The 26819-nt window shown below is 35.4% G+C and overlaps 1 protein-coding gene across 1 annotated transcript in view; it reads left to right on the top strand.

Annotated features, from left to right (window-relative positions):
• Window positions 1–26819, top strand: part of LOC136040663 (multiple epidermal growth factor-like domains protein 8) — a gene marked incomplete in the record, with an annotated part of 168217 nt that overhangs the window by 34630 nt on the left and 106768 nt on the right. The window contains 6 exon segments of the mRNA XM_065724950.1: window positions 794–965; window positions 2524–2738; window positions 13703–13872; window positions 18869–19084; window positions 21625–21819; window positions 24830–25104. Coding sequence (XP_065581022.1) covers window positions 794–965; window positions 2524–2738; window positions 13703–13872; window positions 18869–19084; window positions 21625–21819; window positions 24830–25104 — 1243 coding nt within the window.

Below are 26819 nucleotides of genomic sequence, written 5' to 3'. Positions count from 1 at the left end.
ATCTGAGCTGCTTGTAGGTTGCTTGGTAAGTATACCTTCGAAACAGACTGAGATTGATGGAATTAAAATTGACAATAATTGTTTACTTCTTTTTGCGTCGGGATCATGATATTATGTTGTTATATTGTATATGAATTATTCATGTAAGTTTTTTTTTCAGTACAGGGTTTCACTCTTCTGCTTGTTGTAGATTATACTTGTTTTTTTTTATTTATTTTGTTTTTTTTCTTCGATTTTTTTTTTCTTTTCTGTTAGTAGCACACTCTCGCAAGTGACGCTTTTGGTGTGCACCGATTGATTTTGTCTTCGTTTTTCTTTTTGGATAACAAATTGCTATTACTACTACTACTACGTTGAAAGAATTTACATTTCTGTTTTTTTTCGTTATCTACATTATATGTTAGCCTTTCATGGCAATTAATAAATTATCAATTAGATTAAATTATCAATTAGGACATGCATTATGAATTTTTTTGTTTGTTCACATCAAGATGGGGACTGCTCAGAAATAAAACGTCAAATATTAATTTGTTGTGGGTGAATTCACTTCCCCTTCTCCAATGCCTGGCAGAAACCATCAAGCTTCAACCCTTAAGAATTTCCACAGATTGAGATTAGATCGATAATAAGTATTTAATTTATTCTACCTTTAATGTACTATGATACCATCGTTTTTTCATGTGTATTAGCTGTAGACTGGTCCGTGCAGTGTGTTTCTGAATATTTGCCAATCTACCGATAAAAAAGAAAGAAAACGCTACCCCACATTATTTTTACATTTGTTCTGTTTTAGATTTTGGTAATGGGCCTGGCCCTGTATATGCACAAGCTGCTGCTGTTCGCAATGGGTCTGAAGTTATTGTTCATGGTGGATATAGTGGTTCACCCGAAGGATCTCTCTGGTCTTATCGTGTTCCCTATGAACTTGTAGGATCAGAAAAAGACGGTTATGATTTTTGCTATAGGTACAATTGTCTTTAATTATTTGAGCTTTTTGCTTGTTTCCATTGATGATATTATACTAGCTTGAAAAGCATAATACTTTGCTCACTCTTCTAGTTGTGGACCTACAAAAGATTTTGATTTGATTAGCGTTAGTAAGTGTAAAGGTGTGATTGAAAGTCAATTTCAGTCGAATTTGGAGTTGACATTTCTTTAATTATAATAATTGCATGCTATCTTTCTAAAAAAAACAAAAACAGCCTTTTCATGCCGTCTTTCAATTTACAATAACCACCCCCGTTGACATCGTTATACCCTGTTTTATTTCTAACTATTTAAAAAAAGGAAATATCTATATGTCTCTCTTCTTTGCAGAGCCATTCTCACTACTATGCAATATCATTATTATCCCTGGAATTATATATAAAAAAAAAAATGTGATCAAACATTTTGCAAGTAAAATTAAAAGATAGTGGAACTAAAAATCTGACAAACACATGAGGAGTGATCATCCCCTTGAGTATATATTCAAAGAACCAAATATCGAATGTGTATTTTTGCAAAGAACAAAAATAGGACAAAATTGCTTTTGTATTTTTTTTTAGGGGGGGGGGCTTATGGTAAGCAGTAGTTTTTAGGTCAGAAACGATAAGAGAAATAAGTTTGAAGTTGAGTTGATAAATGAAGAAGAAAAGCTCTTCGGAACTTCTAAAAATTTTTAATAGTTGTCGAGAAAAAACACTTGTTTTTTTCAATTCTGCTACATAGTGCCGGCTAAATAAAAAGTAGGGGGAAGGGAGAGTGGACCTTTACTTTAAAAAACTGTCGGATTTCAACCAAACTGGGCAGAAAGTAAAAGGGTATTTCCTACCTGTATCTTTTAGTGGGCCAAGAAAAATTCAACATCATTGGGAAGGGTCCCTAAACTCCTATAATAAGAACACCCAGCAGAAGAGGGTGTTGGATGTCGACCGAACTTGGTCAAATGACCGAAATTTAAGAATCCTTCCCCTCGAAGGTTCGATTGTGTCTTAGCCCCCTGAAAGATCTATCTAGAACACAAGCTTTCACTTTCTACAAGTTTGGTTGAAGTCAGGCTTCTCTTTCTAGTTTATATGCAAACGGCAAGATTTTAGAATCGCCCTGCCCCTCAGCAAAATCTAGCCAATCTCGTTTATCTCGAATGATTAATTGTTTATTACACTTTCCTATCTGTATCTCATTGAAAGATTTAGTAAATTTTACTCAGATTTCAGGACTAGTTGCAGTGAAAAATTGTTTGTAGGCACTTCTGCGTAAAACAAAAATCGTGAAGTTAGAGGAACATTGTCACCAGTCGCCATCCCCTACATCCAGTCCAATGGTGTGGAAAAAACCAAGATCTAGCTAGCCTTGTTTATCTGATGAATAATAGGCAGGAGCGAAATCCCAACTATCACCCCCCCCCCTTATGTCGTAGTTTTGTGAACCCAGAGTTAACGTTATTTTCGTGTCAAGGTTTCTTTTCCTGTTTATTTTTTACTCTTATTATTCCATATCTTTACCATTCTGCTCAAATCATTTTAAATTCTTATAATTTAGATACAAAGCTCAGGTGAGTTGCACTGGAAACCCGATGTGTGGCTGGTGTCCAACTGATGGCTCTTGCACTCGGCGTAATAATGGCGCAAATTGCTCTACAAATTTACAAACCACACCGTGCCCTGGTGTTTGCTCTTCCTTAAGCAGTTGTGAAGCTTGTGTTAGAAGTAAATGTGTCTGGTGTGTTCAGTCTGCCAAGTGTCAAAAGAGAGAAGGTACGTAAAAATTTGTGTAGAAATATCCATATATTATAAACATCCAAAGTGGATGTATTCATGCCTAGAGAATGACTCTGCTGAAGGATCAAAGTGCATTTGGTTTATTTTATTTTGTACGTTTTTCATAAATACTTGTCTCCTTTTTTCTCTGCTATGTGGTTTAAAAACCAAAAAGGTAAAAACCATTAAATTATACAATCAAATTTTACCCTTGAAAATTAATGAGCGAAGTCAAATCTTAAAATGAACCAAAATTGTTATGGATAAAATTACTTTACACAAATATGAGTGGTATTACCGCCCCTCAAATCCTCCAAGATACTGGATTGTCACTAGTGTTTTATTTTAGACTAAATATTTTTCTGAAATTGAAAGATTGAGTTAGCCAATCGATTTCCTAAACATTTGAAAGAACTAAATTTAAACAGGAGAAACTCGCTTACTTAGGACTTAGTTCCATCTGTGCAGCTGAGGGGATCGGTGAAGCCTCTTTAGACATTTCGCATGGTTGCTGTGGCGGAGACATCTTCTCACAAAGTTCGAGTGACATATGCGAACATCACAGGTCACGGTCTAGGTGCACCTGAGCATATTTCTCGGTCTCCCTATCTGTCGACGCCCAAGTGGCTGTTATTGCTCTATTCGATACTGGATTCTTAACTACTCCATCCTAAAGACGTTTCCAAGATTGTTTCATCTTTTCTTCTTCACTGGTTCAGAAATAAGTAGCTGGCCAGTTCTCATGTAATCTCAGCTGACTAAATTTTTGTCGCCTGTCGACGTTTGATATGTGCCTAGAGTACTTACTTTCAAGTGGGGATAGTCTTGGTTATTATATTTGATTTCCAGGACTCGCTGGCCTATAACAGAGCTGACTGGATATTGCTGTTGTGTAGTCGCAGTTTTGAGGAATGAACGTACTTTTTGACCCCCAAACTAGTTAAAGTCTATTAAAGGCATTGTTTGCCATTCCTAGTCTGTTTTTAATCTCTATTTGTACCCCTGAGAGTGTACTCCTTTCTATTCGAAGCAGCTTCATAGTATTAATTTCTTGAATTTTGTCTGCTCTGTGATTTCTGCATACCAGTTCAAGTGAAGAGTCTGACGTTACCATAGATTTTGTTTTGTCAATTTTGATCAACCCAACTCCCTCTGCTTTAGCGCTTAATTTGTCAAGGAGCTCATGGAACTGCTTTTTCAGCCAAAAGTTTGTTTCCGACTGCAGCTCCAAAGCCAGTCGCTTCCTTGAAATATAGCTCGTTCAAACAGCCAACAATAAAAGGCTCCCGTGCTCCTAAAATTGTTTAAAATATCTTAACGTAGGACCGTTTTAGTAGGCTTTAATAAGAGTTATTATTTTCTTGGAGTAACACAATACTGCAGAATTTCCCAGAGTATTTCACGGTCTTCTGAATCAAAGGCCTTTTCGGAAACAAGGAAGAGTATATTAATTTTAATATACCACTGATTTGCTTCTTCTATAAGGGTTCAAAACTTAAATATAAGGTCTGAGGAAGATTTACTAGAAAGAAATCCATATTTCTTCTCCCATGTACGGTTCGAGTGCTTTTTTTCAGTCCCTCAAGTATTACGATAGCCTCTACCCTACTTAGCGGAAATATCAGATTTCTTATTTCGCGTGAAAATTGCATTCCTTGAAAACTTTTGCAACTATATGTTTGGTCATCTCTGGGGTCTTCCAGAATGATAAAATCAGTGTTATCAGCCCTAAAAGACCCGTCATCACTTATGCCTTTACCTGTTCTAAGGCTGTGCAGTTGTCACTCAGCAATCTGCCATTCTTGAGCCTCTTTATGGTCTCGGGCATTTCTGCCGATGTGAGGAAACTCATTGATATTCAGGTTCAGGAGCAGTGTGACATTTACACATTCTCGGTCCATCGGTCTATTTAAAAATTTTCACAGGGGAAAAAATCAGCTCTCATTAGTTTTGTCACCATTTGGGATAACCTTTCCATTTTATTTTTCACGTAACCAGGGTTTGTTGGCAGCTTTACTATCATTTCATCAGTGAGTCTCTATACCAGTTCTGCGTCTCCTTTTCGTGCCGCTTCCTCTGCTAGACTTGCGTTAGTTTCTGTAGATTTCCCTTTGTCTTGTATCTTAGACTTCTTGACTTTCTCCATAATTTCTCAGTAAAGGGCGATAATTTGTCTCCACCAATGCAGAAAATCTTTTGTCTTTGGTTTTTGTGCTCATCAATTAATTACAGTGATTCTTGCGATATCCAGCTTTTCTTCGGCTTCTTGTATCCAAACACATCTTTGACTACACCATTGTATTTATTCTTTATGTGGGGCCAGACTGTTTCTTGACCCTCTGCACAGTTTTTCGATATCAAGGAAAGGCAAAAAGTTTTCAGCCCCGCAATTTTTTTTTTTACAAGTATCTTGGTCACTTAGTTAATTCACGTCCCATTATCCATGGTTTTAGAATTGGCCTTGTTGTAGACTTTAGCTTGATTTTTATCTTCACCATCACCAGAATGGGCTCCGAATGAGCATGCGTTCCTCCAAGACCACGCCCCGTCAAGTACACTTGTTCGCCATCTGCTTGATATCACAAAGAGATCAGTCAGACCTTTGTTCTGCTATCCGTAACTGTCTTTAGTTTGTGTTTTGTGCTGAAACTTGGCTGTGTCGATAATGAGATCATTGCTCAGATTCTAACCTACCAAAAAGGGCCCCGTTTCTTTATTTTCACCAATACCGTGACTTTCTACAGTTTGTGAACAATAGTATCTGTCTGCCCCTACCTTTGCATTGCAGTATCCAAAACCATAAAAAAGGTCATTGAAAGGGACGTCCACTGTATGTGACTGAAGAAATTTCGTTTAAACCACCATGTTATGACTGAGGGATTTAGATGACCAGTTACAAATCTTTCAAGTTGATATTGTTCACATACCGGTTTCCTTTAGGGCTTTAGCGGCAAAGAGCATAATCCCGATTCCAGCGGGAAGACGGGATTCATTCCGACCGAAAAAAATGCATCTTTTAAAACTAAGTAAACTAAATTACAGGTGACAAATTTTTCGCTTTGGGATGTTTTTACCACGAATAAGTGGTATTCCTACCGTTCAAACCTGGTGACAGACTAGAGTATCATTTGCGCTAAATCAAAAATTGAATAAAACGCTTAAATTGAAATTTCATTTTACCAAGTCGGTTTTCTATTCATTTAAAAGAAATCGGATTTAAGAGGAAAATAATAATGAAATGAAAATGTAAATAGTAATGGAAATCAAACATTATTAGTGAAATATTTACTTTGTGGGTTCGTTTAGGATAGTCATACTGCAATTGTGACCTTGATGACTTTCAGTGATTAACATTTAATCATTAAGGAATCCCGGAAATAATCTATGAAGAATCATTGGTCTAAACAGACACAGTTTGTATATACGGGTGAAGTAGGGAGGAGTGCTATTGGAGGGAAAATTGTTTGAAGAACCATGCTTACGGCTCTCTAATCAAACCGCTTTAAAACCCTTGGATGACTGATTGCTGTAAGCTGTGCCATATTCGTCGTTTATTAAATACGTAAATGAACTATTTTTTTTTTTTTACTGTATTTTGCTAAAACTCCAAGTAATATGTTCTTGTGAAAACTAACGGCTGTTTTAAAATATGTACTTAGTATATTTTGATTTGGAGAATCGCGTTTCGATCATAATTGCTTCAGTGATTAATCTTTAGTCTTTTTGGATTGTTCTGTAAATCTTTCTGAATGATTATGAGACAAAGCATTATGCTGATATACAATATTCAGGTATACGATCACTTGAAGGTTCAACGGACCCAAGGGAGGAATCACTTTTCTCGTTCTTTGAATGACTCTGATTTTAACAAGGTGTAATATTATCTTTGTTTCTATTAAGATGTATATATGCAGCTTCTGTTTTATACGGAGTACCTTCATAATTTTTTGGCCCTTCCCTTTGGAGCTGTATGTATCATGTCACCTCCGGAGGATAGTTTTTGAACTTTTTGGCTGTTCTCATTAAAATGGTTATTTTGACATTTGGATCTGGTGCCATCTTGGGTTTTTGGGCACAAAGGGGCAGGGAAAGCGTCAGGTTGGCTTCAAATCGTTTTTTTTTTAATAAAGTAATAGTACTTGGTCTTTGGGGTTGAAAACACCCTCCTCTTAGTTTTTACGTCCATCAATTCCAAATAATGAGGCAAAAAGAAATATTGGAGACAAATCACTTTTTACTAAGATTCTACATGAATTTACAACAAAAAGTAATTTCGGTTTTAATCCTTTTAAGTCTGTGAAACATTTCGTTAAATAGAAACTTAAGTGGTAGACTGTATAATTTACATAAAATCTAAGGAAAAAAAAAGTTTTCCGTCACAAATGTTAAAAAAGCAAAGAAAAAAGATAATTGAGTAAAACTTTAGGTGTTTAGAATAATTTTGTAGAGGAATAAAAGCGTTCAAAGAACATGTAGTCAATGGTTGGGATGAAGGACCCTGAACGGTTTTGTCAAAGACAGCCTTGTGATAATTTGGCCGTTCAGAATCAAAGCTAATCCCATACTAAAGATAAGTTTTGAACAAATTCTGTTTGACGTTAATAGGCTTTGCAGAAAATAATGGCAGATATTAATTTTCATTGATGAATTCAAAAAGATTAGTCCAACGATAAGATAACAGCAACTTCGTTCTCAACACCCCACCCTCCCACCCCCCGAGCTCGGGGAAGGATTGTAACTTATGGCACGTGGGTATATAAGGTTTTTATGGAAGAGATGATCGTATAAACTTTGGAGAGGACTGAAATGATTAGAAATCGAAAGTTGTAATTCACCTTTAAGTTTCAAAAGTGATCCGATGACGATTAACCCCCCTCCGAACCTTCTTCTCCCCAAATGCGTCCGATATTTTATATAGCCACTTTGTTCAAAGTTAACCAAAGATAATATAACAGAAACTTCTGGGATAAAACAGCCCCCCAGAATCTGGTGGTAAGTGTTGTAAAATGTGTCCTGGGGTGAAAAAATTACTTTATAAAGATGGTCGTATAATATTCGGAGGGGGCTCGTTTGATTGGAAATTGAAAGTTCTAATTACCGTTTTAAGAATCATCAAAAATGATCGAAGGATATCTACCTCCCCCTCCCTTCCGCACGCCTTTTTCCTAAAATACATCCGATATAAATTTGGAAGTATCCATTTTGTTCAAAATAGTCCATACTTCAATTTACTATGAATTGGGGTTTGAGAAATCCTCCATAGCACCCGGGACAAGAATTGCAACTGTAATTGGAGCTGCAAGTTCTTAAGAATCGAAAGTGATCAAAAAGTAACACCCCCCCCCCTGTGTCTTTTTCACCAAATGCATCTTATAAAAATTTTAAACAGTAATTTTGTTCCAAATAGTTCATAATTCAAATTACTATAACGTAGGGGCTGAGAAATATGTCCTAGCCCCGGAGCAAGGATTGTAAATTATTTAAGTTGCCCATTATGAGAATATAAAGTTCCGTGGAAAGGGTGGTCGTATTAACTATAGAGGGGGCTCATTCGATTAGAAAATGAGATTCTATGTCTTTTTTAAGAGTCAAAAGTGATCAATGGCCAATTAGCCCACGCCCCACTTTCCGAAAGGGTGTCCAGTCAATATTTGGAGATATCCATTTTGTTCAAAATAGTTCAAAGGCGAAATAACTTTGCTACAAGGATTGACCCTCTCCCAGCTCCGGGGAAATGGCTCTGAGTTTGTTAACTTTGATCCTCAAACTTTTTTCAATCAAAAATGAATTAAAATTAATCAATAAATATCCCCAATAACCCCAAATAACCAAATAACCCCAATTTTATCAATAAAACTTTCTGAAAGTCTTTTTTCCCCATTCTTTTTGAAAGAATTGGGGTTATGTACTTCTAATGAATTGTGTCTTCTCGTTAAACAAGAGTATGGCTACTGCCCGTTTCCCAAAGGGTATAAGTATCATTCTCATACTTAAGTAACCAATTTTCTTAGTTAGAATTATCATTCTCTTACTTAAGTGGCTTCAAAGTTCTGCAAAGTTAATTTACCGTTTTTTTTTATTACAATAATTGGAAGAACAGAATTCAAAGCAAGTGAGAATTAGATTAAGGATTACTTGTTAGACCGCGGTCGTCTTCAGGTATTAGGGGTTATGTACTTCTAGTGAATGGTATCTTCACTACAAACAATCGTATGGCTACTGCGCGTTTCCCTAACCGTAAAAGTATCATTCTCTTACTTAAATAACCAATTTTCTTACTTAGAATATACTTAGAATTCTCTTACTTAGTGGCTACGAAGCTCTGAAAAATTAGTTTACCTTTTTTTTATTATAGTAATTGGGAGAATAGAATTCAAAGGCAAGTAAGAATTAGATTTAGAATTGTTTGTTAGACTGTGGTAGTTTTCAGGAAGTATGTGTTTTTACAGAAGGATGTCTTCACTACAAACAAGAGTATGGTTACTGTCCGTTTCTCTAACGATAAAAGTATAAGGCCTACTGCGTATTTGACGTTTTACTAAAAGAAATTATATTACAAATATTTTCTTTTGTTCTTACTAAAAACATTGAAAATAAAATGAAAATTGCATTGAAACCAGACCAGGTCTATCAATAGGCCATGTGGCTTTCACTATTCTCGAAGTTGTTGGGATTTCTCCGAAAATCTTGTAAAAACGGAGCGGCAAAAACGCTTGGGTCTAGAGGCATCACAGCTTTAAATCTGGCCGGGTGAAACAAAATCTTGAGCGGGTGAGTCTTCAGCAATTAATAGCGTTACATATCCAATATTCAGTTTAATTTATTAGTTCTTACCAAAACTGTTGATTTATTTTTGATTATTTCGGAAGTGTTAATTTATTTTGGAATAAAAATAAAATTTGGAATAGGGAATTTTGAAACACTTGAAACTTAGGCAATCAAAAACGAACAGAAATTGATTACAAAAAAAAAAATCCGAAAAACAAGTTTCCTAAAGAAAAGTAAAGGCCGTATTAAACTTAAGATAAGAAGAAATAGAAACCCACAATAATTCAAACTCAGAAAAACCAGAAATTACCATTAAAGAATAAATGAAACCCAAAACGAACAGATATTAAATAAACAATCATACCAAAAAAAACATACAACAGATACTAATATAAATGAATAAATAAATTTCAAAGCGAGTAAAGCTAAAGTTGAATATTCAAATCATGCGTAAAACGAACAGAAATATTTTGCTATTGAGGCATAAATCAATCAATTAATCAATATTTTTATTGCCAAAAAACACACAAGGGTTCAATATGGAGTTGATGAGAAGATAAAAAAAAAAAAACAGAAAAAGAAGAAGAAGACACTCATTGCTACAAAGAATAGATTCAAATATTTCTACTAACACATAGCAGGATGGGGGCTGTTTGTCCTATCAGGCCTGGAAAAATAGCGACCGCGACGCTGCTCAGCCACGGTTAGTGGCTCAGTTAACCCGTAGACAGACACTAGTCTTTTGTTTCTACCCCATAGGGGTATACACAAGAGAAATTTTGCGAAACAAAAATATGTGGATTTAATTGTCTTTTTATCTGCAGTCCTAAGCACATTCCAAAATGGAGTCAACGCGAGGACATGAGGCATCGCAAAAGCGTTGTACACAAGGACGAGAATACGCCTGCTGTATCTAGCTTTACAATGAACTATTACACCAAAGGCTTTTCTAAGTTTCTCCTTAGATGAGAGATAAGGGGAGCCCCTGTCGTTTTTACGCTATCCCCTATCTGGAGACCGAGATACTTAATACAAACAGATAACTGAACACTCTGATTTCCTAACTGTACGCATCCAATCACCGACAGATTTGCTGAAAGCAAGGACCTCGCTCTTCGAAGCATTAAAATTGAGATCAATTTTGGCATACTCCCTACTAAGCATAGAAAATTTTCTTCCACAGACGGTACACTTCTACTTAAATTCGGAATGTCGTCAGCGTAATTAAGTATGGAAAGGTCCAAAACTTAAAAACAACAACTAATTCTTGCCTTTTCTCGGGTGCAACCACACTATTATTATACAATGGTGGCGAAGTTACCCCACCCTGGTGGATTCCTTTCCAAACTCGAATTACGGCTTTACTCATTACGTAACCATGACGAGTAGGTACTTTCACGACAATACACAATCTTGCATACAGATTTTTAAATACCCGCACTGTACGATTGAGACCTCGCTGCTGCGCACTATACAACAAATGGGAATGCGCACTAGAATCGAGAGCACGAGAGACACTGAGCTGCAAGGACGAGAAACTCGTCTCTATTCTCTATATCCATCTCTATATTATGATTAAAGACGTAAATAAGGCTTGTTCAACTCTGGACGACCAGTTTGGATTTAAGGAGGGCTATAGTCGGGAACACGTGCATTATATACTTGCCAACGTTCTGATGGATATAGATGAAAATTCTTAAGCCGAACTGGCCAGACATGACAATAAACAACCAACAGAGATAAAACTCTACAAAAAGAAAACTTCAAACGAGACGATGGCCAGTAGAATTGAAAGACTAAAACAACGCGGATATTTTGCCTGTATCCAAACAAGGCGTCTTCAGCACAAGATAGAAAATTAAAAGAAAACTAAACTAAAAACAAATAAAAACCACCACCAATAATAATAAATACAATTGTCGCTACTTATCCACGTAGGGAAAAGTAGCTATTTGAGTTACTTCAATGAGAATCAAAGAGCAACTGAGGAAAAATTATGAAAATTTAAACTTAGTTAATTATTCTGTTGCGAAATAATCCTTTTGTAAGCTAACATTGAAGCAACTCTTTTTGGTCTAGTGGGTAATCTTGTCCCCTGGTGATAGTGTAAAATTTTAATTCTCCCATCGACTATTGGTTCATTTTTCAAAAGAATATCATAAATTGGGTCAATATTTAAATTCCCTGTATCTCTATTTATTGAAATATTAGCAAGTATATATTTTTTAATTTCTATAGCCTCCCTCGCCCACTGAGAAAAACCTCTATCATTAGACATAGCTGTAGCCTCATCAAATTGTATAAAATGTTCGGGATAAAAGAATGTATGTTCAGCTAGAGCCGAAACAAAAGTTTGGTTTTAGTTGTTTTAGTCTTTCAATTCTACTGGCCGTCGTCTCGTTTGAAGTTTTCTTTTTGTAGAGTTTTATCTCTCTTGGTTGTTTATTGTCATGTCTGGCCAGTTCGGCTTAAGAATTTTCATCTATATCCATCAGAACGTTGCCAAGTATATAATGCACGTGTTCCCGACTATAGCCCTCCTTAAATCCAAACTGGTCGTCCAGAGTTGAACAAGCCTTATTTACGTCTTTAATCATTAGTAACTTCAGCAACTTACATAGAACAGAAGAAACTGTTTTAGGCCTATAGGAACAACATTGCCGGCCATCTTTATCTTTTTTCGGAACAAGAGGCAATGTAACAACACAAAAAGAATCGGTGACAATACCAGAATTAAAAATGATTTGGTAAAACAAATGTAGATGCTGCAGCAGCTTATCACTTGCATGTAATAAATGAAAACCACATAATTGATCATAACTACGCGAGAACTTTTTTTCGAAGGTGAATGATTACACTATAAATATCAGAGCCCCAGAAACTAAATAAACGATAATAGCAAGCGAACAAACAATAGTTACTAATACAAATCAGTAAATAAATCTTATGACGAGTGAAACTCAAATCAAGCTAGAAATGAACAAAAATCTCTACAACGAAGAGTTTGTGTTTTGCCTCCTTCTTTCACTGTAAAAGTCTAAAATCTACTGCGTCATTTGTGCTGTACTGAAAACGAGTTTTATTACAAATATTTTCTGTTGTACTTATTACAACACTGAAAATAATCATAAAAAGTACAGTAAAATTAAATTTTGAACTGCTGAGCTTTCAGCAATTATTATCATTTTATATCGTATATTTATGTAGATATTATTAGTTCTTTCAAAGATTCTTCAAGACAAATAAAGTTCCACTACAAACAAGAGTTTGGATAGTGCCCCCTTCCTTAACTGTAAAAGTCTAAGACCCTCTACGTCATTGGTTCTTTGCTGACAACGAATTATATTACAAGTATTTTCTTTCCAGGTATTGCACCATTAAAAATAAAAAATAAAATTACCGTGAAATAAAATCTTGAAGTGATGATTTTTCAACAATTAATAGCATTATATATCGAATATTCAGTTTGATTTTATTTGTAGTTTTAAAGATTTTTCAAGTCACAGTGGTTTTCAGTAAAGCGCCAGTGACGCAGTATGCTTTATACTTCTACAGTGAAAGGAGAAAGAAAAACCAAACTCTTCTTTATAGAGATTTTCGTTCGTTTCAAGCTTGATTTGTATATTCAATTCAAGTTTCACTCGTTTTAATATTTATTTATTCATTTATATTAGTAACACTGTTTGTTTGTTTGCTATGATTGTTTATTTGATTTATGTTCGTTTTGGGGTTCATTTATGCCTCAATAGAAAAATATTTGTATTCGTTTTAAGCTTGATTTGTATATTCAACTTGTAGTTTTACTCGTTTCGAGATATATTTATTCATTTATATTAGTACCTGTTGTATGTTTTTTGTTTTGATTGTTTACTTAATTTCTGTTCGTTTTGGGTTTTATTTATTCTTTAATAGTAATTTCTGGCTGTTTTAAGTTTGAGTTATTGTAGGTTTGTATTTCTTCTGATGTCAAGTTTAATATATCCTTTACTTTTCTGTAGAAAATTTCTTTTTCAAATTTTAAAAAAAAATTAATTCCAGAAGAGGCAATAAATTAGACTGGTACCAACTTTTGTGTATTGTCTAGAGTGACTTCGCTGAATCATTGAGATATCTGGGATTCTATTTATTGCACTATGAATAAACATTCGTGTGCTTCAAATTTATTAAGTAAATAATGGCTATTATAAATTTAGATAACAACTTTTGTGGAACTGGCTTCGAGACACCGTCTGGTAACCATGGATTTTGGGGTGGAGAGGGTGTTCACATTTCAACGCCTCACCATTGCCGAACTCTGGATTTTCGTCCAGGTGTCACTTTTATGGTTTATGAACATCCGGCAAATTTTTTCCAGCCAGATTTTGTGAGTTTTCTTTTGCTCTTTTTTTTGTAGATTTGTTCCCAGTTACTTCTATATCACTGACGTTTTTTTTGCAGCAAAACGATTTTTAAAGTAATGATCCTATTGGTACCCATCAGATGTGTGTACTACCATATTGCTTAGATTACTTTACTGATTTATCATTGGGATCTAAAAATTAGCAATCGGCATTCCTGATTTTAGATATTTTTAAATTTAATCGGTTCCAAACTTCTGATTCTACTTTAGATCCATAAAGGCCAAGCATAGGCAATAAAGAACCGGCCAGGTCAAACGCTCCCAACCAAAGCATAGTGGTCTTGATCCATACAAAGAAATGGCATATCTTATTTTTAATCCAAGACTTTAACAGGGCTCTTTGGACAATTACTACTTGTCTTGTTTTCTTTGTTGTCTGCTTTGCGTCATTTTGTTTTATTTCAATGAATTTCTCTGTTTCTTAGTACAATACATATAAAAAAGTTTGTTTTTGCAAGGGATAGTATTTAAGCATGTAAATGTGTCTGAATTTCTAGTGTTGGTGCAGTCTTAGTATATTAGGGTCAAGTTACCATGCTTTTGTGTGCTACTATATATTCCTAGTATGTATTAGATGTAAAAATGCTTGAGTTATATTAAGTAAAAGAAATTTCATCTGTTAAAATGCGTTTAAATGTAGTTTGAACAGTATTTTAAAGAAAGTAGGATTTTATAGAACTCACTTGGTAAGTATTGCATTATTATTGGTAATCATTGCGTAATAATTTTTGGGATTATTCTCCTTAATCGCTTCAAGGAGGCAAGGGAGAAAAGAACTCGTGTAAATCATGCTGGTTTTCGTCCTGGTAGAGGCTGTACTGACAATATTTTTGCGCTCTACCTCGTTATCCAGCAGTTTGAAAGATGTAATTTGCCCCTGATTCTGATATTTCTGGACTTTGTTTCTGCCTTCGACTAGATCGCTCGCCAAAAACTCTGGGAAATCCTAGAAAATGATGGAATGCCCCTGAAAATTGCTGAATTGCTTAAAGCATGCTAAAAGGGTTCTGTGAGCTGAGTTCGAGCTTACGGAGAAGAGACTGAAGAATTTTCGGTTGAATTTGGAGTAAAACAAGGCTACGTCCTGTATCCGACTCTGTTTAACTACTGTATTGATTGGGTGCTTGAAAATACACCATCTTCTCATCCAGGAAATCAGATTGGCCACAACCTTTTCACTTGGATACCTTGAATACTCTGATAATGTCGGAATCCTCTCGGACCCAGAGAAAGCTCAAATTATGATCGATGAGGGAGTTACTTGGGAAGATCGCATTGGTTTGAACGTCAGTACAAGGATGACAAAATTTATGACAATAAATCACACAGGTCCTTTTTCGTTAACTGTAAATCAATTACACTTGGACCCGTTCGACAGCCTCACATACTTTTGGCTTCCAGCTTCGTACTGATAGATCTTCTGACGCCGATATTCAGCAGCAAATGCTGAAAGCACAGATGGTCCTTGATTCCCTTAGAAAACTATTGTGGAACCGGCGTGAAATTAGTGTAAGAACTAAAATTCGAGTTTACCTGGCTTTGGTTCGGACAATCCTTCTTTATGGATGCGAAACTTGGTCAGTGAAGCGACAACATGAAAATACACTGAACGTGTTTGAGCATACATGTCTGCGTAGCATACTCAGGTTAAATCTGAGTGATCGCATATCAAACGTGAACGTGTGATGAATCTGTGGTAAAAGGAGATGTTTTGCCATCACGATCAAGCGTCGACTGAAATGATTGGCCATGTCATATGGAGGCCAACAGAATACTTGCCACGCCGAATCCTTCTGGCTGAACCACTTAGCTTGATACCGGGCAAGGTGGAAATGCCTGATTCACAAGTACCAGTAAGTAACCACTTGCACGAAGACGAGTTTCCCTACCTAAAGTGTATCAAAACGAATAAAATGTAGACCAATTATCTCAAGAATGTAAACCTTCACCATTGGAGATTAAAATGCTGTATGATTTTTGCCTACAATTCACTTTCCGTTATTTTCATGTCAGGATTTTGATGGCCTTTTTATTTATTTTTTTATGGCATTTGCTATTTATCAAGTGACGTATAGAGAGTGCAATCTCTGTCCGCCTGTCTGTCGGTCCCGGTTTTTCTAGTTCGGGCACTTCCAGATAAGCTAGGAAGATGAAAGCTAGCAGACGTATCAGGGACCAGACCATATTAAATTGGAAATAGTCTTTTTCCCAATTCGAATATCTGGGGGGGGGGGAGAGACGAGGTAGTTGAGAAAAATTTTATTTGTTGATAAAGCAAATGATTGTTCTTCCCAAGTTTGACTTGCTGGTCCAGGGGTATGATTCTCGCTTAGGGTGCGAGAGGTCTCAGGTTTGAATCCCGGACCACCCCAATTTTTACACGAAGAAGATTCGAAACTAGATACGTGATCAATGTAGCTATCGCTGAAAGTTGGCAGGCCTATCATGGACCAGACCAGATTAAATTACAAATAGTCCCTTCCTCGATTCGGCCATCTGGGGGGGGGGTGGAAGAACGGTTAATGCAGAAAAATTAGAAAAAATGAGGTATTTTTTTACTTACAAACGGGTTCTCGGAATTTGGTATTTAGAAGGACCTCGTGTCTCAGAGCTCTCATTTTAAATCCCGACCGAATCCGGTGACATTGGAGGAGCTGGAGGGGGAAGCCGGAAATTCCGGAAAACGCTCGGGATGAAGCTTGTTGGGACAAACGTTACAATACCGAACAAGAAGAGACTACAGGAACACTGTATTTGCAAGTTTATCTTTTGTAATAATTGCCAATAAACACAGAACAACAAAATCGATAACTCTAGTACCGAGTCTAATTTTAGGTTTCGACCTCGCCACAAGTGCCATATGAGCTCTTTGCTCTTGGCTCTTCTGACCTCGTCACAAGTGCCATATGATCTCTTGGCTCTTGTTTTAATTGTCGTGTAAAGTCAAATTAAATAGCCACCCACCCCTCACTTGCTGCTAAAGTTTTAGCAAACAAATTGTCTGTTGCTCCTTGTTTGGAGCGAACCAGTAAAATAGTTTTTAATCAAAGTTTTTGGAAGCATACATTGGGCTCGTAGTCCCTTGAAAGTCACTCGCACCACGGATTTTTTTTTTTCTTCCAAATTTTTGGTTTGAAATTTGGGGAACAAGTACCATGGGCCAACTGACTATAAAACGAGGTTTTCGGTGGCATATTTCTGTTTTAACACGTTTGAACGGAAGTGTTCTACTTTAAACTAATGAGGCAAGTAACTTGGGCCAAGGAAACAGAGGAGATAGGTTTAGTGGGCATGCACCTGTCCCTGTAAGTGTTCGTATTCACTTGAAATTTGTGAGGCGGATGCTCAAAGCCAAGAGAACGTTAATTAATAAGCTATTGTCTGTTGACCCCCACTGTTAACATCCTAGAAGATTTCAAGGTTCTATTGATCTGGAATTTCTCCTCTATCACGGAAGTGGCTTGTAAGCCAGAACCATAGAGAATGTTCATTTTCACGGACGAGGGGTTATACATTCAGCTAATTGCTCTACTCTTTATTTATTTCTGATACATTATATTGCTGGGACATCTCTCTTCATGCATCTGGTTACACAGTAATTATGAACAACAATGCAACGCAATGACTTAGTGTCTCAGTTAATTATGAAGTATTTATGAGACGAGCCTTTGGTAATAGAAATAGAGTCAAACTGTCCTTACCATCAACCATGTCGGAAGTACACAAAGTGTTACGATTTGCGGTGATTTGACATAATCTTAACTTGCGCATGCTTTATGCTTATAAATAAATGTGTAGATTGGATTGCTTTTATGTGCCAGGTTGAAATGGAACTGCAGTAACCTGTTTGTATTGTGTATTTCGAAAATACCAATATTGGTAGGGAATAAAGTTGGTTTTAAGCCGAAATAGTGTATTTAGAAGGCAATTTTAGGACTCTGTTATCATTTTTAAAAGGAATTTTTGACCAGGGCCATTGCATTATAAAAGGTCTATTGGCTGACAACTACAGCATTAAATTGATGGCGAAAAAATTCAAAAGTTTTGGTGCTGTGATGCTTTTGGTGGCAAAATTGACCGAAGGTTGTTACTGTACTCTGCGTTGCCAAATCAGTGTAAACTTGGTTGTAGTTCAATATCTATAGGCTGTGGTTAACGCTTATGTTAAATTTGGCAGTTGTAGGTACACTTGCAAACTACTTTAGACAATTGCAAGAAATTGTTTGTCGAAGAAGGGATTCAGTTAAATTTGAATAATTTCGTTAATTCCGCACTTCCCTTGAAATCATTTACTTTCGTTTAAAATTCGGAAGCCTAGTAGATAAATTGTATTTATGTCTTGCACTTACCTAATTGTGACTTATGAAGTAATTCTGTAATCTTAAGATTAATTGTCTTTCTTGGTTTAAAATTGTATTTTGTTGCAATCTAAAAATTTTGCTACAAATTGCAAAACTGAAATGAAAAGAGAAAAATGAACTGACTGTTTGCCTTAGTCTATTTTAAAATTCTCTTGTGGAGACATCCAAATATTTTTCTCTGTTTATCTAAAAAAAAAGTTATAATGTGATGTGTGTGGACGCATTCCAAAACATCTGAATAAACGTTATGTACCTGTAGCCCCAGTAATATTCCCATACTAATTTTGGAGAGTCATATTTACTTAGTAACTTCTTTACTATAATTGAAGTTAGTATTAAATTTCGTCGTGATAAGCAACTTAATGCATACTATACACGAAACTAACTCATCTCACATCTTTCAATACATATAAGTAATATTATTATGTAATATAATGTAATAATATTATGTAATATATGTAATATTACATATATGTAATATTACTCACATTTGAAGTCTAGGTTCTCTATAGAACTTTGGGTGCAACATCTAATTGCTAAAACTAACTTCAAACAGTCGGCCCGAGACTTGATATGTTTATCTCGATTTTTTTTTCAAGGTTTCTATATTGAATGCAACAGTCGCAAAAATATTTTATAAATCTGATGGAGTGCTAAACCCTATGGAAGATGGCAACATAACAGCTCGAATGGTTGGCTACATCTACCCGTCTGCGTGCAAGTCAAGAGGTGACATGGAGAAGAGAATATTTCTAGAAAGTTTCAATGGTTTTTCAACCCTTCTAGTATCAAAAGATGATAGTGTTGCAAATCTGGTAAGATTTTATATGTTAAAGGGGGAAGGTGAATTAATTTGGTGACTGTAACAAAACAGTTCTGCAAATTGGAATTTTTCAGATACTTTCAAACGTTTTTATTCGTCATTTAGGATTTAGATTTGACGAAAACGCTCCCTGTCGTAAAAAAGCCCTAGATCTTTATCTTAGATTTTCAAAATTTTTTTGGAAGAAACTTTAAAACTGTTTAGTGTGATAGAATAAATATAGTCGTTCTCTCTTCTTTTATTCTTTTTTTTTGGAATACCCTCTCTAAATGACATTTCTTGAAGTATGACAATTCTCAAAAGAAAACTTGCTCATATATGTAAAAATAAACTAAACAGCTTTGAACCGCCTAGGGCGATATACTATTTCTCATCGTCAAATAAATCAATGCAACAGAAAGAAAATGAAAAAAAAAATATTGCAAAAAAATCCATACATAGAAAAAAATACGGGGTAACCCAGAGAAAAAAGCCCCCCCCCCCCAAAAAAAATTTGCCCTTATGTTTCGTTGTTGAAGCCGCTGTACTCAGACTCTAAAGTAGCAGTGTTAGAAATATTGTCTTTGTGTGTGTTTTTTTTCCAGTAAATTTGTTGCTGTTTGAATAAGCTTAGCTTATTTCCTAGTTTTATTATAAAATCTTGAATGAACTCTGCTCTATTGAAGTAATTTGTACATATACTAGACGGTGTTGACAGCATATCTACTAGACTTGCTGTCGGATATCAGCCGACCTGGACATGAAATGAAATCTTATGTTCTGGTTGTGTTTTAGGGGTATTTGGACGTATTATAACCTGAATGTGGGGGGGGGGGTAGAAGAATCTTTGATTTTTTGTCATCTTGCCATTTCTCAGAACGGGGTGTTGGATATCCACCAAAGTCGGTGGTAAGTCATAACTAAAGTCTAAGTTATGGTTTTAAGGTTCAGAGCCTTATATATAGTAGAACAAAACTATGTCGAAAGTAAGAGCAAATGTGCTAGCTGTGTCATTTTAAGTCTGCATATTTTTACCATTTTGTGTTGGAGGGAGGGTCCAGATGTTTGACTTAAGGGGTTGTTGGATCTCATCTAAGCTTGGTATGAGAATCAAATAGCGACGAAGACCACACTACCTTTCCATCACAAACGTCAAAAACAAGAAGAACAATAGGGCATTCTTTTCATAAGACAGTGGAAACATTTTAATGAATATTTAGGCCCTATGTCCAAGGGCTGTCCTCAGCAAAGTATAAATATATAAAAGAAAAAAGACTTACAACAGCTTACAGCCAATAAAACTAAAATGAAAAGTTTTTAAAACAGTCCTGGTATCCTTACTTCAGCGAAGTTCAACCAGGACTGATACATAAAGTGAAATGAAACGAGGCAATTCATTGAAACGATAGAAGAATTATTAAAAACACGCTTTTATTGTGAATTTTGCCTTTTTGGCAGCTAATCTCAAAGGTCTTTTTGTAACTGGTTGTGGGTTATGTCTATTGGTTTTTTAAAATATTTTTTTATGATCATTTTTAATTAAATTTGTGTATAGAGCATTTACTGAATATTCTCCCAACTCGCTATTTAAACTTCGCTATAAGTCTTTGTACCTTTTTTAAGCCGTAGCAAGTTTGGGCGGGATTCGCGTCGTTTGCTTCTGATAAGAATTTAGGAGGCTTCTCCTTCTCCTTCCCACCAAGATTCCTTTTGATATTTACTGTTAATTTTAACCTAACAAGATTACGATCCAATGACCTCTTAAGATATATGTCACAACCCCTTCTGAAATGTAGCTTGGCCACAAAAGATTAGGACCACACTTTACTCCTCCCCCCTAGAGGCCGAATTGATCTCAGCTTTCAAAAAGAAAAGGTTCGTCAAACCTTGCTTCTGACTAAGATCTTGAGATCCGGCAAATCTTTTTCACTATTGTTCTAGTGATATTGATTTTGAAGCTCCTCCCCTCTCCATCCCGCGGGGATCTAGCTGGCACCCTAGGGTACTATTTTTGTTTTTCATTTTAGCTAATGTTATTAATATTGCCACAGTCCTATATTATAGTTCTTAGTATAGGTTAACTTGAGGTGTCGTTTTTTGCAAAAACCTTATAATATCACTATCTTTAATTAAAAAATTCTAGAAAATAGGTATTGGATAGACAAATCAATCAAGCAAACTGTAGTACTGGACTATAAGACTCTAATGTAGTAGCTCCAAATCTTTTATGTCCATAACCCTGTCCCTCTTGCCTTCCTGTTTCACAGTAAAGTTTGATGTATCTCTCATGATGGTATATACACTGGTTAGAGGACAAATCCATTGAATCTGTAAAATGTTCGACAGAGATAATTCTGGAACAAGATACTTGTATATTATTAGTTATAATTGTGTTCTAGTGATTATATGAATTATGCATTTGAGTGCAGAGATATGGCTTTAAGTACATTTTGCAATTGCCAAAAGGATTAAACAAAATTATGTTTAGTATTAGTGTTACTTTTTTCTTGTTAGGGATCTGGACACTATTGTTTTCCTATTATTAAATTACAGGAGCCTGTTGGAACAACGTCTGACTCTGATCCATCTTCAAAAACGGAAATAATTCATCCAAACCAGACGTCAGTTTTTCCAGAAACTAATCGGAGTCAACGCTATCTAATGGAGCTGGTCGCAACAATACCTATTAAACAACGAGATGGCAGTGCTACTATGATGCTTTCTTTCAGTAAATCAGGAAATCCAAGGGTTAGTTCCCCAATGTCCTTTATTTACAGCACCTTAAGGTTTCAGAAAAATGTGGACGCCAAATTATCTAACTTTAACCGATATCCATGGGTATTTTCTATTCGGGAAAAAGTCATAATATAGTCTGTATATTCTCTAGCTTGTAGTTATACCCACATCCCTTTACAATACCAGTCATATATTATCTGCCCACTGGAATTCAATGTCATCTTTTGAGTTTCTTGTATTTCTTTTGACACTTGGGGCTTAGTAATATAAAATCTTTGATGACAGCAAGTTGAAGGTGTGATTTTCTTGTCCTTTTTGGTTGGATTATTTATATATGATTCTTCCAGTTTGCAAAAAAAAGAATACTTCTTATCATTAATTTGCTAGTTGAGAATTACCTGAATATACAATTTGGCATAAAGCTGAAATATAAATCCCTTTGGTGTGAATAAAGATTTTTGAAGAGCCTATGAAGGTTCAAAACATGTATTAAAACAATAAATTAACTTTAAAGCCTGGAATTACTCAACTGTAGTTTATCAGAGGAAGAAAGTTGCTAGTTTGGTTTTTCATGCTTTAATTTTTCAGTCTTACGCTCAATACTGCAACCAAATTTTGATTAACATTTCTTTGTGATGAGGGGGGGGGGAGGCTAGAGAAATATTGGATTAGAGTGTCGAAACTTGGCAGAAGGAAGGATGTTGGGATATCTTTCCAGAAAAAAAGTGCTAGAGAAGTTTGTTCTTTTTCTTTACTTGGAGGAGGTAAAGAAGTTTTTCCGGGTGTATTTTGTTTTTTGAGGCTGAGTCGGGCATTGTGAAGCTGACCAAGTAGTATCTGCACTGACAATGAAATTTTGCTATGTCCAAAACAGCTTTCGTCCTGCCTTCCCAACAGAGCTTTTTATTTTGAATTAAAATCAAGTTGCCGTTAATCCATGTCAAATTGGAGAAAAAGCCGAAACAGACAGTCTGAGGGAGAGTCACAGCTGGCGTAAGCCTTTTTCAGTAACTTGTGTTCGAAAAAGAAGCAGATTGGGAGCAAAGAGTGCAAATGGAGAAGGAAATGTTTAATTGTAAAATAATCAGATCAATGATTTATATCAGTATTCAGTATTTTCAATCTTTTTGAAATTTCAGTGTCAATTTTATTTATAACCAATATGACAATTTTACTTAAAAAAAAAAAAAAAAAAACGCAAACCACGCCCCTTCCAAATACCGGACATGATATGGAGGAGGGAGAAGCAAATAAATCGACAGAAGCAATCCTTTTACCTAATAAGGGGTTGGAAAAAGACCCAAAAACAACAGCATATACCCTGCTACCATTATCAAAATACTCGATTCTCAACTCCTTTCCTAAAATTTTCCAAGCAATATGAAAAAAGGTGGTAATAATAATTTAGTTGCTTTTTTAAAGATTTAAAAACCAATCAAATTTACCATCTGTTAGAAAGCATTTTAATTTTCAAGAAGCTTTTAAGTTTGATCACATTGCAACTATTTTGAATTTCCTGCCTAATGAATTCCGTAATATGTCTCCACTGTAAATCAGGAAAATCTCGGTTTCAACCTAACCAAATTATTAGCATAATTTCTGCCTCAGTATTGTACCATGGGAATGAACATCATTATCATGCATAAAAAGATTTCGAAAAGTTGCGGACTTACTTTCGACGAAATTGTACATGAAAATATCAGTAAAAATTCACGGAGACTAGCCATTGGAAATACATTTAACTTAAAGTAGGCCTTTCGACGCGATTTGGAAGGGCTAATATCAGCAAGTATTCTAATTTAAATGTCTCGAAAACATGAACTGGGGTGAGGAATTAAGGAGAAAATACCTAACCATATTGATATACAATATACAATATAGGGGTGGATTAAACCAAAATATAATGTACGTATTACATTTTTTGCAAAAAATGAAAGTTTTTGAATGACATCAAGATTACCAGACTTACCCAATATATTTATTGGGTCATCCATAGTAATACCAAGATAATCAGCGCTTAAGGTTTCCGATATTGAATGTCCACCAGTTACTACTGATGATATCCATGGATAACGATTACCAGACTTACCCAAAACTGCAAAAATTTGGCTTATTATAGTTAATGATATTCCTGTTACCACTCTTCCAAATAGATATCCTTCAAATAAAAATAATCAATGGATTTACAAAATCATCAATCTTTTTTGAACATACACCCGGAGCTGTGTCATCAGCAGACACCGAGACAGAAACAACTATTTTCTTTTCCGTAAAATCTAACACCTTGTTAACGATAAGTTGAAGAAATGAATGAAGATGATTTATATGAATCAAATTAAAAGAGGGCCTAAAATAGACCCTTGTGGTATACCACATCTAATGGGCATTGCTTGAGATATTAAACCTGGTATTTTTATTCTTTATAAACAACCCCCCTCCCGCCAAAAGAGTCAAATTAAGAAGTCCATTGAATTATCTCAGTCATTATTAGTAATTCGATATTCATATTTTGCTCATTAACCAGCAATTAAAATAAAATAGCTCTATTTTACTTTAAGTTTAGAATAAAGCTGTAAATCCTGTACATCTCCCCTCCTCCCCCTGCGCTTTAAGAAGAATTTTCTGACCCATATAATGAATTTTAGTATTAGATGTCTACTAGGTATTACTTTTTCTTCTTGCAAAGATGCAAATTCCCCCCCTTCTCACCTAGTCCCATTCCATGTGATACTCCCCATTCCATGTGATGCTCATTGAAATAGAACAAGAATTCTGTCTTCACCCCCTTCCTCACAGCTGAGGTAGGAATCAAGTTAGCCAGAAGTATTTTATGTAATAAAATATACTTGGATTTTTATTGTTTACTGATATTTACTTCCCCGCCAATTTCCTGTCCTGTTGACAACTTTTAAACTCAGTCAAATTATTTACATGATAAGTTAACTAATTTTTGTAATAACATTTATTCTTTTTGTAATTATAATATGCAATTTAGAGTAACCTATATACTTTTTTCTTTTAGCCTTTTAGTTTTGAATGTGTTGAACCCTATATCAACGGCTCTTGCTTTTATACTAACTGTCTCCATTGCCTCACCGATGCCCAATGCATTTGGTGTGAGAGTCAACAGCGCTGTCAACGACGAGAATCTGAAGCTTGTAATTCGACATCCGACCATGCTATTTTAGCCCCTTCTCAGTGTCAACTATGTTCTGACATAATATATTGTGAAGAATGTACTCAGAGTACTTCGTGCGAGTGGATTCCACAGCAAGCTGTTTGTACAAGGAGAGGAAGGTAAAATTTTATAAAGGTTGAAAAAATCGATAATCGGTTTTGACAAAATCGTTCAAGTTTCAATTTTGGCAAAGATACGTTGTTAGTTAGGTATTCTGCTGCTTTTCTGTTGTCTGGGGTATCTGTGGGGGTGAGTTATGTATACCTAACTGAATTACCAGGAGCTAAATGTATGTTGCAGGGGCAGCGTAAAGTGTTGTAGCAATCATTTGTCAGTCTGGCCAATGAAAGTATTGCACTTTGACTTTTTTTCTTTGTTATGGATTAAGTACAATTTATTGACTTAGTACAATTTTGTTATTGATTAAATGCTATAGTTATCAACTCCTTGACATTCTAATGTGGCATGTCCCAATAAGACTTTTTCCTGAAGAAAGTAATTACACATTGCCTAAGAATGGTCTCAAAATGCGCTGTTTCTACTTAAAAAGAACTTCTTTCTCTATTTTCTTACTGCTAATTAAGGTTCTACATGTACTTTATATACAAGCCCGCTATGATGCTTTGACACAAAACATAATTTTCCTGTAATTGTATTCAACTAATTTGATAGTTTGGCAATTTCTTTCTGGAAACAAATTTTAAGCCTCAAATTTGCACAAGAAATCGATTGCACATATTGTTTGTAAGTATATAGCTTTTCTTTTTTTTGATCTTGCTTTACTATTCTTGCGTGCAAGACACTCCATGATTGAGATAAAGACAAAATTAGAGACAAGATGAAAACAACAACAAAAAACAAAAACATTGTGACCATTACGTACAACAGCTGATTGTTACCTCAAACCAAAAGTATTATTCGAACGCTGATGTTTTAAAACTAAGAGTGCCCATACCCATGCAACATAAATTTAGACCTCGTGTGCTCTTGTTATAAAACTTCAAAAGGATGTTGTATGAACAAGTGAATATTATAATAGGAAAAATTCTGACGAAGTAGTAAAAAAAAAAATGTTGGAAAATTACTGTAATACTCTAAGTACGAAAAGCTTTCACCTTAATTTTTGTTGTCTCTGTTGACAGCTTGTTGTCTCTGTTTGTCTCTGTTTTCCTATGGCAAGTTCCGTTCTAGTAGAGAACTTGTCAGGTGAGCCAGATGCTTTTTTTAATGATTAAAAAAAGGAGCAAATTCAAATTTAAGGATATGCTTCGACTGATAGTGAGTAAATTTTGAAAAATAAGCACTTTAGAGATCTTGAAAAGGGTTGGCATTATCACCGCTAGATTAAAGCTAGCCGTTTAAAAACCTGGACATGTTTTTAGTAATATAAGTTTGGCTATGTTTTGTATATGAAGGGGCCAAAGGCCTAACAGTGTTCTCTAATCATAGATGTCGATAATTTTTGAATGATTTCGGTCCAAAAAAACTTAATATATCTAGATCTCGCATAAATAGTTGAGATTTGGTGATTGCTGTTAGAGGGGCCACAGACCCCCTTTGTTACCCTATTATGAAGATTGAGAAGTCCCTGCATAATTTCGCTGAAAATATGGTGTATTATGCCTACTTTTCAGCTACGAAGCTTGTGCTGGATGGGTTATGGGCTCACATTATAGATGAAATCCTACAGTAAAATCATCGGCAGATCTGATCATAAGGACACAACGAAGAGACATATTTGGGGTGAGAGACAGCAGAGCTGCTGAGCCAACAGGCAGTAGACTATTGCATGTGGGCGAAGTTGAGAAGACTTAAAAAATTCGAGGGATCCATT

The sequence above is a fragment of the Artemia franciscana genome, chromosome 21, assembly GCF_032884065.1.
Source record: "Artemia franciscana chromosome 21, ASM3288406v1, whole genome shotgun sequence".
Classification (NCBI taxonomy): Eukaryota; Metazoa; Arthropoda; class Branchiopoda; order Anostraca; family Artemiidae; genus Artemia; species Artemia franciscana.
This window is presented reverse-complemented; position numbering and strand designations above follow the sequence as displayed.